The following is a 15,292-nucleotide window of genomic DNA, read 5'->3' on the forward strand; positions in this document are numbered from 1 at the left end:
GAAGCCCATGTCCAGGATCCGTCTATGTGTGGTGGCTCTTGATGCACTGACTCCAGCCTCAGTCCACTCCTTGTGAAAGTCCAACACTTTTGAATGGCCTTTTCCTGACAATCCTCTCCAGGCTGCGGTCACCCCTGCTGCTTGTGCACCTTTTTCTTCCACACTTTTCCCTTCCACATAACTTTCTATTAATGTGCTTTGATACAACACTTTGGGAACATCCAACTTCTTTTGCAATTACCTTTTGAGGCTTTCCCTCCTTATGGAGGGTGTCAGTGATGGTTTTATGCACAACTGTCATGTCAGTCTTTCCCATGATCGCGATTCCTACTGAACCAGACCGAGAGACCATTTAAAGGCTCAGGAACCCTTTGCAGGTGTTATGGCTGAATGAGCTGATTAGAGTGGGACACTTTGAGCCGAGAATATTCCACCTTTTCACAATATTCTCATTTTCTGAGATTGTGGATTTGGGTTTTCGTGAGCTGTAAGCCATAATCATCACAATTATGACAAATCACGGCTTGAACTATCTTGCTTTGCATGTAATGAGTCTATCTCATATATTAGTTTCACCTTTTAAGTTGCTTTACTGAAATAAATGAACTTTTGCACGATATTCTAATTTTTTTGAGTTTCACCTGTATATGGCCAAAATGGACAACCCTCCAATAGTTTAGGTGTTTTCCAGTGAATGGTACTGGTAATGCTATAGCACAAAAAGAAGAAAACCAGCTCCGGAAAGATAGTTTGAGGCGCTTGGTGTAGAGAAGTGGTCTCCCAACTGCAGCCCAGGGTCTGGATGAGGCCCTTTGCTTGCTTTTATCTGGCCCTCGGGGCACTGTTTCTCCTACTGATATGAGACACTATTTTGCCAACTGATATCAACAATGGGACACTTCTTCCACTTGCACCGATAATGGGGTACTATTCCTCCACCTAATACCAAATGAAGGGATGTTTACTCTCACTGATGCCAAGAAAAATTCCATTCTGAACACAGTCCTGCCCCCCTAATGTCTGAAGGACCATAAACTGGCCCTCTTTTTAGGACGTTTGGGGACCTCTAGTTTAAAAGAACTCAAGTGCCCAGCTTAGAGACCTGATGTCAACCCCATGGAACACCATCAGTACCTGATCTTACAAAAGTTCTTTTGGCTGAAAGGGAGCAAATTCCCCAAATTATGCCGAAATCTTGTGAAAATCCTCAGTAGAGCAGACACTGTTAAAGTCACATTGGGGGGGGGGGGGCAACTCCATATTACCGGCCATGGTTTTGGAATGAGATGTCCAGCAAGCTCATTTAGATGTGATGGTCCGATATCAAAAAACTTTGGTCATTTACTTGTATATTACTGACACCCATTAGAACTGGGGAAGTCAGTTCAATGAGTGGCAAAATGTCATCCTCATTACAGAGCAAGTCCAGTAATTACAGGGTACATCATGACCTGAACTAAGGAGAACCTTCAGACACACACCAGTGGTACAAGTCTCACAATGCCGGGGACTCTGTCTTAGAGCAACCAATCAAGGTTACATTTTCTCTTGGAAGAGGAACAACAATTGTGATTGATTGCCATGGGCAATATAATCATTTTTGTTTCTTGTTTTCTCCAGTTTCCATAATCTGGCTGTGATCTGGACTGGGAGTGAGCTCAGGCATGTTCTGGCCATAGTATGAACCTACCTGAGCTATCCCTCCAGGAAGCTGTCACTGCATACCGTCCAACTTAAGCAGCCAAGAAATTCCCTGCCCCTTGAACACTCAGCAGCCACTCTATTAGGTCCAACTTGCTAGTACCAGGTTGGACCTCCTTTTGCCTTCAGAACTGCCTTAATCCTTCCTGGCATAGATTCAACAAGGTGTTGGAAACATTCCTCAGAGATTTTGGTCCATATTGACATGAGTTACTGTTGCCTTTGTATCATCTTGAACCAGTCTGCCCATTCTCTGACATCAACAAGGCATTTTTGTCCACACAACTGCCGCTCACTGGATATTTTCTCTTTTTCGGACCATTCTCTGTAACCCCTAGAGATGGTTGTGCGTGAAAATCCCAGTAGATCAGCAGTTTTTGAAATACTCAGACCAGCCTGTGTGGCACCAACAACCATGCCAAGTTCAACATCACTTAAATCCCCTTTCTTCCCCATTTTGATGCTCGGTTTGAACTTAAGCAAGTTGTCTTCACATCTAGATGCCGAAAATATATCGAGGTGCTGCCATGTGATTAGCAATTTGTGTAACCAAGCAATTGAACAGGTGCACCTAAAAGTGGCCAGTGAGTATACATGTGTGGCTGCAGGGAGGGGAGATTACCTTGGCCGCTTATGATTAAGGGTGCACAGTGATAGCTTTCTGGCGGGATAGCTCAGGTGGGTTTGGACAAGAACCCACCTGAGCTCATCCCTAGTCTGGATTTGCATGGTTATGGGAAATATTATAAGGTACACTTGAGTAGCTAAAATCTGTATAACTTTCTAACAAGAAAATAAAACTTTAGAGGACTAGAGCAAACACAAACCTCGGAGGATGTAGTTCTGATAGTTCTGATCGGCTTCGGCCCCCACTTTGATCAGACATGTCAGCCCTTCCGAGTTAACAAACTCTGGCACCAAATCTTTGTCTTCCTGTGTAAGCCAACACAAAATGTCAATACAAAGATATGCAATATAATTACCTACCAAATGATAATCCATCACCAAACTTCACCAAACTGTGCCGTAGTCCAGGTATTTGCCGTTTGCTCTAGCTGCACCACTGGGGCTAGTCTAGTTATGGGGGGGGTGGACCTTCTTGATCACAAGGCCTCTTGGATTGGCTGTCACAGTGGTTACCTGATTGGGAGTCCATCCCAATCACAATCAGAGACCGGGATGAAAGCTCGACCATCGTGGGGGGAGTGCACACCCAGCACAGAAACCTTGTGCACCATGAACGAATATCTGTGGCATGCAGGTGCTCAGACCAGCCCCTCTTGCCCCCCCACACATATGGAGCGCCCGGCGTCCAGAAAAATGATTTATTTCAGTCATTTAATAAAGATAAAATACAGGTAAAGCCGACGTGTTTTGGGGGAACTGATTCCCCCTTCTTCAGGGCTGTATTTATTGGAGAATGGTTAGGCTCTGAGAGGGTTAAATTCATTCGATCAGCGGTTTTGCAGGATAGGCAGCTACTGCTCCATAACACGCCGGCATGCTGCAGAACCGCTGATCTAAAGAATTTAACCCTCTCAGAGCCTAACCATTCTCTAAGAAATACAGCCCTGAAGAAGGGGGAGATAATTCCCCCAAAACACGTCGGCTTTACCTATATTATTACATCTTCAATAAACAACTATAATAAATCAAGTGAGACATTTTTCTGGACGGGCAATTCCCCAAAATTTGTTGGCTCCACTTGTATTAGTTTATCTTCAATAAATGAGTATTATAAATCATCAAGACTTTATTCTTGGCAGCAAGCGGTCCTCTTCAAGCACCCCGGTGTTCCCTGTGGCAACGGCCCTATTGTCGTTATCAGAAAGGTAGAAGCCCGAGACCCCAACGAAGTCTACCACCCACCAACTATGGACCCCGCATTCACTATATCACTCTCAACAGACCCCGCATTCACTATATCTGGTCTCCCCGGACCCCGCATTCACTATATCTGCTCTTCCACAGTACAAAGAACATGGAAATGCAATTATTTTAGTAAATATAAACTGCTATACACCTTTTCTCATCAGCAGTATATAGCAGTCTTGTGACTTCTATCAGTGACCAGAAGGACACTGGTCACCTTGTTAGTTTTCATTCTCCTTTGACTGACCTATGAGGCTGCAGGACGCCTGACCACCTGTCTGGCTCTGTGCTGATCACATGTACTCTCCCAAGCAAAAAAAACACAAAAACTCTCTAGCAATACACACCAAACTGAGCATGAAGCAGAGTAACTCCTAAATCTCTACTATCAGCTAATGCAGTGGTCTCCAAACTGCGGCCCTAGGGCTGGATGTGGCCCTTTGCTTGCCTTTATCCGGCCCTTGGGGCACTATTCTTCCCACTCATACAAAACACTGTTCTGCCAATTGACACCAACAAAAGGGCACCATTCCTAGCACTGACAGACATAATGGGGCACCGCTCCTCCCAAAGACGGGGCACCGCTCCTCCCAATGATGGGGCACCGTTCCTCCCAATGACGGGGCACCGTTCCTCCCAATGACGGGGCACCGTTCCTCCCAATGACGGGGCACCGTTCCTCCCAATGACGGGGCACCGTTCCTCCCAATGACGGGGCACCGTTCCTCCCAATGACGGGGCACTAGTCCTCCCAATGACGGGGCTCTAGTCCTCCCAATGACGGGGCTCTAGTCCTCCCAATGACGGGGCACTAGTCCTCCCAATGACGGGGCACTAGCCCTCCCAATGACGGGGCACTAGCCCTCCCAATGACGGGGCACTAGCCCTCCCAATGACGGGGCACTAGCCCTCCCAATGACGGGGCACTAGCCCTCCCAATGACGGGGCACTAGCCCTCCCAATGACGGGGCACTAGCCCTCCCAATGATGGGGCACTAGCCCTCCCAATGATGGGGCACTAGCCCTCCCAATGATGGGGCACTAGCCCTCCCAATGATGGGGCACTGTTCCTCCCAATGATGGGGCACCGTTCCTCCCAATGATGGGGCACCGTTCCTCCCAATGATGGGGCACCGTTCCTCCCAATGATGGGGCACCGTTCCTCCCAATGATGGGGCACCGTTCCTCCCAATGATGGGGCACTAGCCCTCCCAATGATGGGGCACCGTTCCTCCCAATGATGGGGCACCGTTCCTCCCAATGATGGGGCACCGTTCCTCCCAATGATGGGGCACCGTTCCTCCCAATGATGGGGCACCGTTCCTCCCAATGATGGGGCACCGTTCCTCCCAATGATGGGGCACCGTTCCTCCCAATGATGGGGCACCGTTCCTCCCAATGATGGGGCACCGTTCCTCCCAATGATGGGGCACTAGTCCTCCCAATGATGGGGCACCATTCCTCTCAATGATGGGGCACTAGTCCTCCCAATGATGGGGCACCGTTCCTCCCCCTAAGCCCTGGTTCACACTGAATGCAACTTCGAAAGTGAATTAGCGCGATTTCAAAGCTGCAGATCGCTACGATTTAACTGAAGTCAATGCAAGTCACAATGAAATCAGAAGAGAGTGGTGCCGGAGCTTTTTTTGAAACCACGCTACTTCAAATTGCACAGATTGAGACAGTGCCATAGAAATACATTACATGCAACTTCAGTTGTGATTCGTAAATTGCATGTCGCACCTGAAGTCTCACCGGTGTGAACTAATACGAAATCTGGCAACGATTACTCCCTCTGATGCCAGGAAAATACTCACTCCCGCCGGCCCCCCTAAAGTTTAAAGGACAATAAACTGGCCCTTTGTTTAAAACGTTTGGAGACCCCTGAGGTAATGGATGGGGACAGTAGAAGAAGGGGAGGATCAGAGGAGACAGGATCATACAGCCTTTTTTATAAAATGCAGAGGATTAACCCCTTGGGTTCCACAGTGAGTATAACAAGCATGCTTTACTGCATCTACAGACTGATTTTCCTGTTGTGGGTTCAGTAATACTTTAACATCACGAGTTCCATTAACTCCTGTGACAGGTTCTCTTTAATGGGCAAAGAATAAAAGTTATCCTAGCGCTATTCTTCCTGCCGCTAACATCAGAAAATAAAAAAATAAAATAAAGTGAAAAAAGCAACTGGAGTATTAAACTATACATCTGGATTTACTAGAGGGAGCGCGGCTCGGCGTATTACGGAGCGGCCTAGCAAGACAGTCTGGCAAAAAACGACCACATCATCAAAGAATTCCCACCTGGAAAAGCTGCTTGAGAGAGAAGAGCGATCGCCTCAGTTCGGGCCCATTAGAGTTGTACAATTTTTCTGTAAAGAAAGAGAAAAGAGGGTTATGTGTACCTTCCACGTCTTCCGAGACGCCGCTATATAGACCGCGAGGTGCTCGTTCCGCTCGCAGAATGACGCGCTCAGTCTCTCCAGGAGAGAGAGGGAGAAAAAAAAAAAAAAAAAGTATTTTTTGGAGTCTGATACGAGTGACACAATAATAAGAAAAACAGAGGTAGGCGTGTTATAGAGCAGGCGGCCGCGGCTGCTATATATCTCTCGCAGGAGCTGGAATAACACGCCGTCTCTCTCTCGTAAAGCCTTAATGGGACGAACCGAATGCTATCTGGGAGGATTAATCCATCGGAGATCGCCAGACCAGGCCAAGTCTACGTCTCCTCTTATTTTATGGGGATGAGGAGGGGAAGAAAAAAAAATAAAAATAAAATAAAAAGCACAAGGTTGGCACAAAATAAAGTATAGGTAGGACATATCAGCGGAAAAAGAGTAAAAATTAAATATTAAATAAAATATATCAATTAAATATTAAATAAAATATTAAATATTTAATAAAATATTAAATATTTAATATTACATAAATTACAAGGGTACCATAATGAAGCAACCTCTAAATAAATATTAAATAAATATATGTGTTGTATATGCTATTTAAATAAAATATTCAATAACACACACACACACACACACATATATATATATATATATATATATATATTTTTTTTTTTATTATACAGGATTTATATAGTGCCAACAGTTTGCTCAGCGCTTTACAATATAACGGGAGACAATACAGTTCAATACAAGAGGGATAGGAGGGCCCTGCACCTTGGAGCTTACAACCTAGGATATATATCTACATATCTATATAGATATATATAGAGCTCCATGGTGTGGTGGTAATCAATCCACCACAAAAAAAAAAAAAAAAATCATAAAATCACAGCATACAAAAAAAAAAAAAAAAAAAAAAAAAAAAAAAAAGAATGCAAGGGTACCATAAAATAACCAACCTCTAAATAAATAAATATTAAATAACATATGTAAATTAAATATTAAATAAAATACATAAATTAATACTAAATAAATATTAAACAAAAGATTTAAATATTTAATATTAAATAAATTACATTCCCAATCAAGTGACCTGCATCTTCTAGCTCCCTGCACAGGCCCCACTTGTTATTGTACCCGGACATGTGTCAGGATGATTGACAGCAGCTAAATGAAGCACAAAAGCGAAGCTTGCTGGCCTTCCTAATGCTGCTTTATACACTTTGGGCCAGCTTGGCTCACACAAATCCAGGTGCCATCTCCGTGTTGCTGATTTTTTTTTTTTTCATGGAGCTCCATGATGTGGTGGTAAGTCAATATTGCTGTCCAAAGGTGCCCCCCTGTTTGCCTTCATCCAGAGAGGGGGCACATTAATACAGGAGGTGTGTTACTGGCCAGATCAGGTGAAAAAAGAGCAGGAATAAAAAGAAAACTAATGCAACCACCACCTCTAATGGTTGGTATAGCTAGCATAGGCTACATTTTTGGTTTGGGGTTTAATAATGCTTTATGGAGGTCCAAGACCTCTGTTTCCTTGGCACCCGGGTGAAATGCGCCGCAGGGCTCTGTCTGGTCCCGAAGGCCAGCACATCTGCACACGCACTAGACATTAAAAAATGGAGGTGTCGGTAGAGGGGGGAGGAGCCATCATAAAGTGGACTGAAGTTTCTCTTTAAATTTCAAAACTGTCCATATATTAGAGGACCAGGAAAGTGTATTAATAGAGTCTTACAGTTCATGAGATCAATTTTTTGCGATTTGACAGCTTACCAAGGATGGCATGAACCCGCACAGACAGCTGTGTCCGGAGGATGAGAGTCGGTCTTCGGCCTTTGCTGGAAGAAAGTGGAAAAAGATATATATAAAATTGTACATCCATCCTAACAAGGTACACAAGCAACACACCAATACAGACCGGCAGGATATAAAGGGGTTGGGTATATGTAAACATTTATTTATGGAGATTCTATGATTTGAATGTATGGAATACAGTTGTATTTATGATATAAAATTAATAAAAAAAAATAAAAATTAAAAAAGCATGAGGTTAGGCCACTAAAGGGAGAACTATTTAGACTAGTGACCGATATATATATCTGCATCAATATATCGGCCGCCAAAACATTATCAGCCAAAAGTAAGGTTATCAGCATTTTGCCAATAGAGGAAAAAAAAAAAAAAAAGATGACAATAATAATTGACTTCAATGCAAAATTGCATCCCATTGACTTCAATGCAAGAACGCATCCCATTGGCTTCAATGCAAAATCACGTCATATTGGCTTCAATGCAAAATCGTGTCCCATTGACTTCAAAGCAAAATCGCGTCACATTGGCTTCAATGCAAAATCGCGTCCCATTGGCATTATTATTTTTATTATTATACAGGATTTATATAGCGCCAACAGTTTGCGCAGCGCTTTACAAAATGGAGGTCGACATTAAAGCTACAATACAATTTTAGTACAAGAGGAAACAGAGGGTCCGACTCGTTAGAGCTTACATGCAAAATTGTGTCCCACTGACTTCAATGCAAAATTACGTCCCATCGGCTTCAATGCAAAAATCGCGTCCCATTAGCTTCAATGCAAAATCATGTCCCATTGGCTTCAATGCAAAAATCGTGTCCCATTGGCTTCAATGCAAAAATCGTGTCCCATTGGCTTCAATACAAAATCGCATCCCATTGGCATCAATGCAAGTTGTCTATATATAAATTTATGAAATTACCCTGTACTTGTAGACTGCACTCAGTGATCCCAAGGACACTATTGGAAGTAAATCAAAATCTCTCCAAAGTCAAAGGAAATCCCACCTTTAATAGCTGTCACTACAACAGAAGATGTCCCCTCTATGGTGACAACCATAAAATCTTGCATTCCCCCTGGTCACAAAAGTCAGCACTAGGGATGCACCGATGCCGATACCATGTAGTTTTTAGGAGCACTCGTGAAGATGCTCCCGATATCGGAAACCGATACTTTGCGGTGCGATTTGCGTCAATACAAAATGCAAATTGCACCGCAAAGAACAGCATATAATTTCCTGTCCAAATCGCATACAGTTCCTCCACTCCTCCTGTGTGAACCCGGGCTTATCATAGATTATGTGGAAGGCTAGAGTGTCACCTGAGGTTGCAAGGGGTTCCTTGAGCAATGAGCAATGGTGTTTTGATCTCTCATTCGCACTCAACATCAATCCAAGGGGGCAACTTACCACCAATGTGAGAGCTCCCTTCTACACTGACCACTAATGTCAGAGGAGAACACAGTTTATACTGTAGACTGTACACTGAGCTGCGCATGCGCTGCTCAGTTTACATTCCGTCACAGTGCATGTTTGCCAGGATGACTCTTGCACATGTGCAGGAGTAATGTCATCCCGCACCGGTAAAATCAGGAGTGCCAAAGAAGAAGCCAGGGAGAAGATGCCAGAGAGGGACCTCACAGGTGTCAAACCGTTGAAGCAAAGTAGCATTGAGTTTAGTTCTGCAGGGGGTGCAAGAGTGACATCATTCTGCACTAGAACAATCAAGATGGGCACCTGGAAGAAGCCAAGAAGATGACAGTGAGGGACCTCGCAGGTGTCAAACCGTTGAAGCAAAGGCAAGTATCACTGAGTTTAGTTCTGTAGGAGTGACGTCATCCTGCACTAGCAAATTTAAGAGGGCTAAAAATGGGCACATGGAAGAAGCCAGGGAGAAGATGCCGGTGAGGGACCTTGCAGAAACCGTTGAAGCAAACTATTACTGAGTTTAGTGGGAGTGCAGGAGTGACGTCATGCATCCCGCACCAGAAAATTCCGTTGAAGCAAAAGCAAGTATCACTGAGTTTAGTTCTGCGGGAGTGCAGGAGTGACGTCATCCTGCACTAGCAAATTCAAGTGGGCCGAAGATGGGCACCTGGAAGAAGCCAGGGAGAAGATGCCAGTGAGGGACCTTGCAGAAACCGTTGAAGCAAACTATCACTGAGTTTAGTGGGAGTGCAGGAGTGACGTCATCCCGCACCAGAAAATTCCGTTGAAGCAAAGGCAAGTATCACTGAGTTTAGTTCTGCGGGAGTGCAGGAGTGACGTCATCCTGCACCAGCAAATTCAAGTGGGTCGAAGATGGGCACCTGGAAGAAGTCATGGAGAAGATGACAGTGAGGGACCTCACAGGCGTCAAACTGTTGAAGCAAACGATCACTGAGTTTAGTTCTGCAGGAGTGACGTCATCCTGTACTAGCAAATTCAAGTGGGTCGAAGATGGGCACCTGGAAGAAGTCATGGAGAAGATGCCAGTGACGGACCTCGCAGGCATTGCACCGTTGAAGCAAAGGTAAGCATCGCTGGATTTAGTTCCACTTCAAAACTTTCTTCAATTAATTGATCACGCGAAGATTCCATAAGCTGAAGGTAGAATCCTTTTTAGAAGGGGGTTCCCCGACAACCTGAAAATTATTGCATGGGTTCCTCAAGGCTAAAAAGGTTGACGTACCCAAGATGAACACAGTCTGCCCAAAAGACAGTCCTGGTGTTGCAAGAAAACAGATTCCAGTTATAAATTAGTATATGTAATAAAATAAAAATTCGACTTTGACCTTGCCAATCAACCATTTCCTTTTTCTTCAGTTTTTATGAGTCAGTAACACCATGATAAATCAGAAGGAAAATGTTGGAGTGAGATTTGGTGATAAAGCAGGTATGAGGACACATGTCGGCACGTCCTAGTGCAGCGGTTAGTCAGCTTATTAATATGGACATGACGCATCAAAAAGGAAAAATACCAACGAGCAGAATATTTCAGTGCTCAGGCAGGAGGCCACTAGGGGAGTCCTTGAGTCGCTAACGTATCCATCGTTCGATTACCAGAGTCCTCGCCCCGAGGATCCAACGTACAGGACAGGAGCACAACCACATTGATAGAACAATGCAAATAAACACAGGGACCGGGACTACGCCAGTGCGCTGCAACCACTCAGTCCATAGATAGTACAGGTTATGGGCTCCATTCATCGAACTCTCTGACAGATGAACATTTCCCAATGGTTCAGAACCCAAAATGACACCTTTAAATTTTCTCACAATGCATTAAGGACAATGAGAGGTTGACTGATTGGTTACTACGTGCAAAGAGGACGGTCTTGTGAGGTTGTGGGAACATTGAGATGTCGACATTTGGAATCTCAGAACAATGACCCGCTGACATTCGGGAAACTGGTAAAATGACATTCTGACACTCGAGGTCGCAGAACAATAGCGCAATGAGGCCCCTGAGCGATGGCACGCTGATACTTGGGGTCAAGGAGCAAAGGCACGCTGACACCAATGGACACAGTGCTATGCTACACTGACAACTGGGGGCCCAAAATAACACACTGACACCTGTGGTCCCAGGATAATGACATACTTACAGCAGGGCACCAAAGCAATGACACACTGACGCTTGTGGTCCAAGAATATTTGGGGGGGGGGGGGGTATGTGAACCAAAACAACATACTGCCGAATGGCGTTCCTGAAAAAAAAATAACACAGACACTGGGGGTACTAAAAGAAATGACACACTGACACAGGGGTCCGAAAACTATGGCATACTAACAACTGGGGTCCAAAAACCATGAAATATTGACGTGTGTGTTGGGGTGTGTGTGTGTGTTGGGGTTTGTGTGTGTTGGGGGGTGTGTGTTGGGGTTTGTGTGTGTTGGGGGGTGTGTCTTGGGGTGTGTGTGTCTTGGGGTGTGTGTGTGTTGGGGGGTGTGTGTTGGGGGGTTTGTGTCTTGGGGTGTGTGTGTGTGTTGGGGTGGGTGGGTGTGTTGGGGTGGGTGGGTGTGTTGGGGTGGGTGGGTGTGTTGGGGTGGGTGGGTGTGTTGGGGTGGGTGTGTTGGGGTGGGTGTGTTGGGGTGGGTGTGTTGGGGTGGGTGTGTTGGGGTGGGTGGGTGTGTGTGTTGGGGTGGGTGGGTGGGTGTGTTGGGGGGTGTGTGTGCGTTGGGGTGTGTGTGCATTGGGGTGTGTAGAGATGGGTGGCTTGGTGTGTGGGAGGGTGCACGGAGAGATGGGTGGGTGGGAGGGTGGGTGGAGAGATGGGTGGGTTGGTGGGAGGGCGGGCGGAGAGATGGGTGGGAGGGCGGGCGGAGAGATGGGTGGGAGGGAGGGCGGGCGGAGAGATTGGTGGGAGGGAGGGCGGGCGGAGAGATGGGTGGGAGGGAGGGCGGGCGGAGAGATGGGTGGGAGGGAGGGCGGGCGGAGAGATGGGAGGGAGGGAGGGAGGAGAGATGGGAGGGAGGGAGGGAGGGAGGGAGGAGAGATGGGAGGGAGGGCGGAGAGATGGGAGGGAGGGAGGGCGGAGAGATGGGAGGGAGGGAGGGAGGGAGGGCGGAGAGATGGGTGGGAGGGCGGGCGGAGAGATGGGTGGGAGGGTGGGCGGAGAGATGGGTGGGAGGGAGGGCGGGCGGAGAGATGGGTGGGAGGGAGGGCGGGCGGAGAGATGGGTGGGAGGGAGGGCGGGCGGAGAGATGGGTGGGAGGGAGGGCGGGCGGAGAGATGGGAGGGAGGGAGGGAGGAGAGATGGGAGGGAGGGAGGGAGGGAGGAGAGATGGGAGGGAGGGCGGAGAGATGGGAGGGAGGGAGGGCGGAGAGATGAGAGGGAGGGAGGGAGGGAGGAGAGATGGGAGGGAGGGAGGGCGGGAGGAGAGATGGGAGATGGGAGGGAGGGAGGGAGGGCGGAGAGATGGGAGGGAGGGAGGGCGGAGAGATGGGAGGGAGGGAGGGAGGGCGGAGAGATGGGAGAGATGGGAGGGAGGGAGGGCGGAGAGATGGGAGGGAGGGCGGAGAGATGGGAGGGAGGGCGGAGAGATGGGAGGGAGGGCGGAGAGATGGGTGGGAGTATTTACTGCTTCAACAGGGTGCGATAGCTTGTGTCAGTTTCAACTGATTTCAGGTCAAAGCGGGACTCCTTGTGAGGAGAGTTCTCGGGTCCCGTTGGGTCGCTACCTTTCCCATACATTTTGAAGTCTAAGATTTCTTTTTATTACGTCAACTTGCTGAGCAAGAACGGCCCACGTTTTCCTAGTCAGTGTTCCCACGTTGCTACGCTACAAACCAACAAGTGTTCCTGGAGATAGTCTATGATCTTACTGGGGGCAGAGTCCAACAGGAAACAGGATTAAGTATTAGGAGACCAGATGTCAAGTCTATGCTACTTAGTGGTAAAGAGCTCAGTTTTTCCAAACCAAGACTGTTTATTAAAGCATGTCTCGCTTATCCTACATCACCGAGAGGAGGAGGAGTGGGGGGGGGGGGGTCCTTCCACAATATAAACACAAGGAATACTAAATGCCAGAATTCCAGGAGGCCACCAAGTGCAGCCTCAGCATGACAAGAGGCCACAGTGTGGGCCAATGCTTGAGAGACTGCAGGTTACCCGCTGACGGTGTGTGTATAAATCTGACATATATTATTGTATATATCCTCCATTCTCTAAGGATCAGAGATCTGGATGTTTCCACTAATTCATCAAGGTGATGGGGATATTCGGAAATCATGCCGGATGATGTGCAGGAGGGGAGATGTTGGGTTTTGCAGGACTACTGATGCTATTGGTGATGCAGAGAACGATGCGTTCTACTTATGGCACACTAGGACAGATTTTGCTTACAACTGTATTTTTTAAAGAGATGCGGTCATTTGCCCATTCAAGGGCCCCTCTCCCATGATCCAGTGAAAGCCTCAAACACGAATCACTGGAGTCATTTATATTGTTCTCTCAGCAAAAACACAGCAGCAGCTCAGCTCACCCTGGTCCCCCCTTTAAGAAGTGGCTCAGCTCACCCTGGTCCCCCCTTTAAGAAGTGGCTCAGCTCACCCTGGTCCCCACCCCCTTAAAAAAGTGGCTCAGCAGCTCAGCTCACCCTGGTCCCCCCATTTAGGTTGAGCTGAGCTGCTGGATCACTGTTGGGAAGAATGTGCATGGTGAGCTGAGCTGCTGAGTCACTGCGTGATGGATTGCGCAGGATTAGCGGAGCTGCTGAGTCAGTGCTGGGAGGGATGTGCAAGGGAAGCTTAAATGCTGAGTCACTATTGGGAGGGATGCTCAGGGTGATATAAGCTGCTGTCACTGTTGGGAGGGATGCTCAGGGTGAGCGGAGCTGCTGTCACTGTTGGGAGGGATGCTCAGGGTGAGCTGAACTGCCGAGTCACTGTCGGGAGGGAAGTGCAAGGGAAGCCTAGATGCTGAGTCACTATTGGGAGGGATGCTCAGGGTGATATGAGCTGCTGTCACTGTTGGGAGGGATGCGCAGGGTGAGCTGAGCTGCCGAGTCACTGTCGGGAGGGATGCGCAGGGTGAGCTGAGCTGCTGAGTCGCTGCTGAGAGAGATGTGAATGAGTGAGCTGAGCCGAGTCACTGCTGGGAGGGATGCGCAGAGTCAGCTGAGTCACTGTTGGGGAGGGATGCGCAGGGTGAGCTGAGTCACTGCTGGGAGGGATGCGCAGGGTGAGCTGAGTCACTGCTGGGAGGGATGCGCAGGGTGAGCTGAGTCACTGCTGGGAGGGATGCGCAGGGTGAGCTGAGTCACTGCTGGGAGGGATGCGCAGGGTGAGCTGAGTCACTGCTGGGAGGGATGCGCAGGGTGAGCTGAGTCACTGCTGGGAGGGATGCGCAGGGTGAGCTGAGTCACTGCTGGGAGGGATGCGCAGGGTGAGCTGAGTCACTGCTGGGAGGGATGCGCAGGGTGAGCTGAGTCACTGCTGGGAGGGATGCGCAGGGTGAGCTGAGTCACTGCTGGGAGGGATGCGCAGGGTGAGCTGAGTCACTGCTGGGAGGGATGCGCAGAGTCAGCTGAGTCACTGTTGGGGAGGGATGCGCAGGGTGAGCTGAGTCACTGCTGGGAGGGATGCGCAGGGTGAGCTGAGTCACTGCTGGGAGGGATGCGCAGGGTGAGCTGAGTCACTGCTGGGAGGGATGCGCAGGGTGAGCTGAGTCACTGCTGGGAGGGATGCGCAGGGTGAGCTGAGTCACTGCTGGGAGGGATGCGCAGGGTGAGCTGAGTCACTGCTGGGAGGGATGCGCAGGGTGAGCTGAGTCACTGCTGGGAGGGATGCGCAGGGTGAGCTGAGTCACTGCTGGGAGGGATGCGCAGGGTGAGCTGAGTCACTGCTGGGAGGGATGCGCAGGGTGAGCTGAGTCACTGCTGGGAGGGATGCGCAGGGTGAGCTGAGTCACTGCTGGGAGGGATGCGCAGGGTGAGCTGAGTCACTGCTGGGAGGGATGCGCAGGGTGAGCTGAGTCACTGCTGGGAGGGATGCGCAGGGTGAGCTGAGTCACTGCTGGGAGGGATGCG

General features: G+C 48.3%; 1 protein-coding gene across 1 annotated transcript in view; it reads right to left on the reverse strand.

The window, feature by feature from the left end:
• FHOD1 (formin homology 2 domain containing 1) overlaps positions 1-15,292 on the reverse strand; it is a 154,270-nt gene that overhangs the window by 87,596 nt on the left and 51,382 nt on the right. Inside the window, exons 3-5 of the mRNA XM_089666909.1 lie at positions 7,745-7,809; positions 5,877-5,944; positions 2,529-2,634 (exon numbers count right to left, since the gene is read on the reverse strand). Of these exons, the coding sequence (XP_089523035.1) occupies positions 2,529-2,634; positions 5,877-5,944; positions 7,745-7,809 (239 nt within the window). The remainder of the gene's footprint in view (positions 1-2,528; positions 2,635-5,876; positions 5,945-7,744; positions 7,810-15,292) is intronic.

The sequence above is a fragment of the Staurois parvus genome, unplaced genomic scaffold (genome assembly GCF_062004578.1).
Source record: "Staurois parvus isolate SC_StPar_1 unplaced genomic scaffold, SC_StPar_1.0 ptg002904l, whole genome shotgun sequence".
Taxonomy (NCBI): domain Eukaryota; kingdom Metazoa; phylum Chordata; class Amphibia; order Anura; family Ranidae; genus Staurois; species Staurois parvus.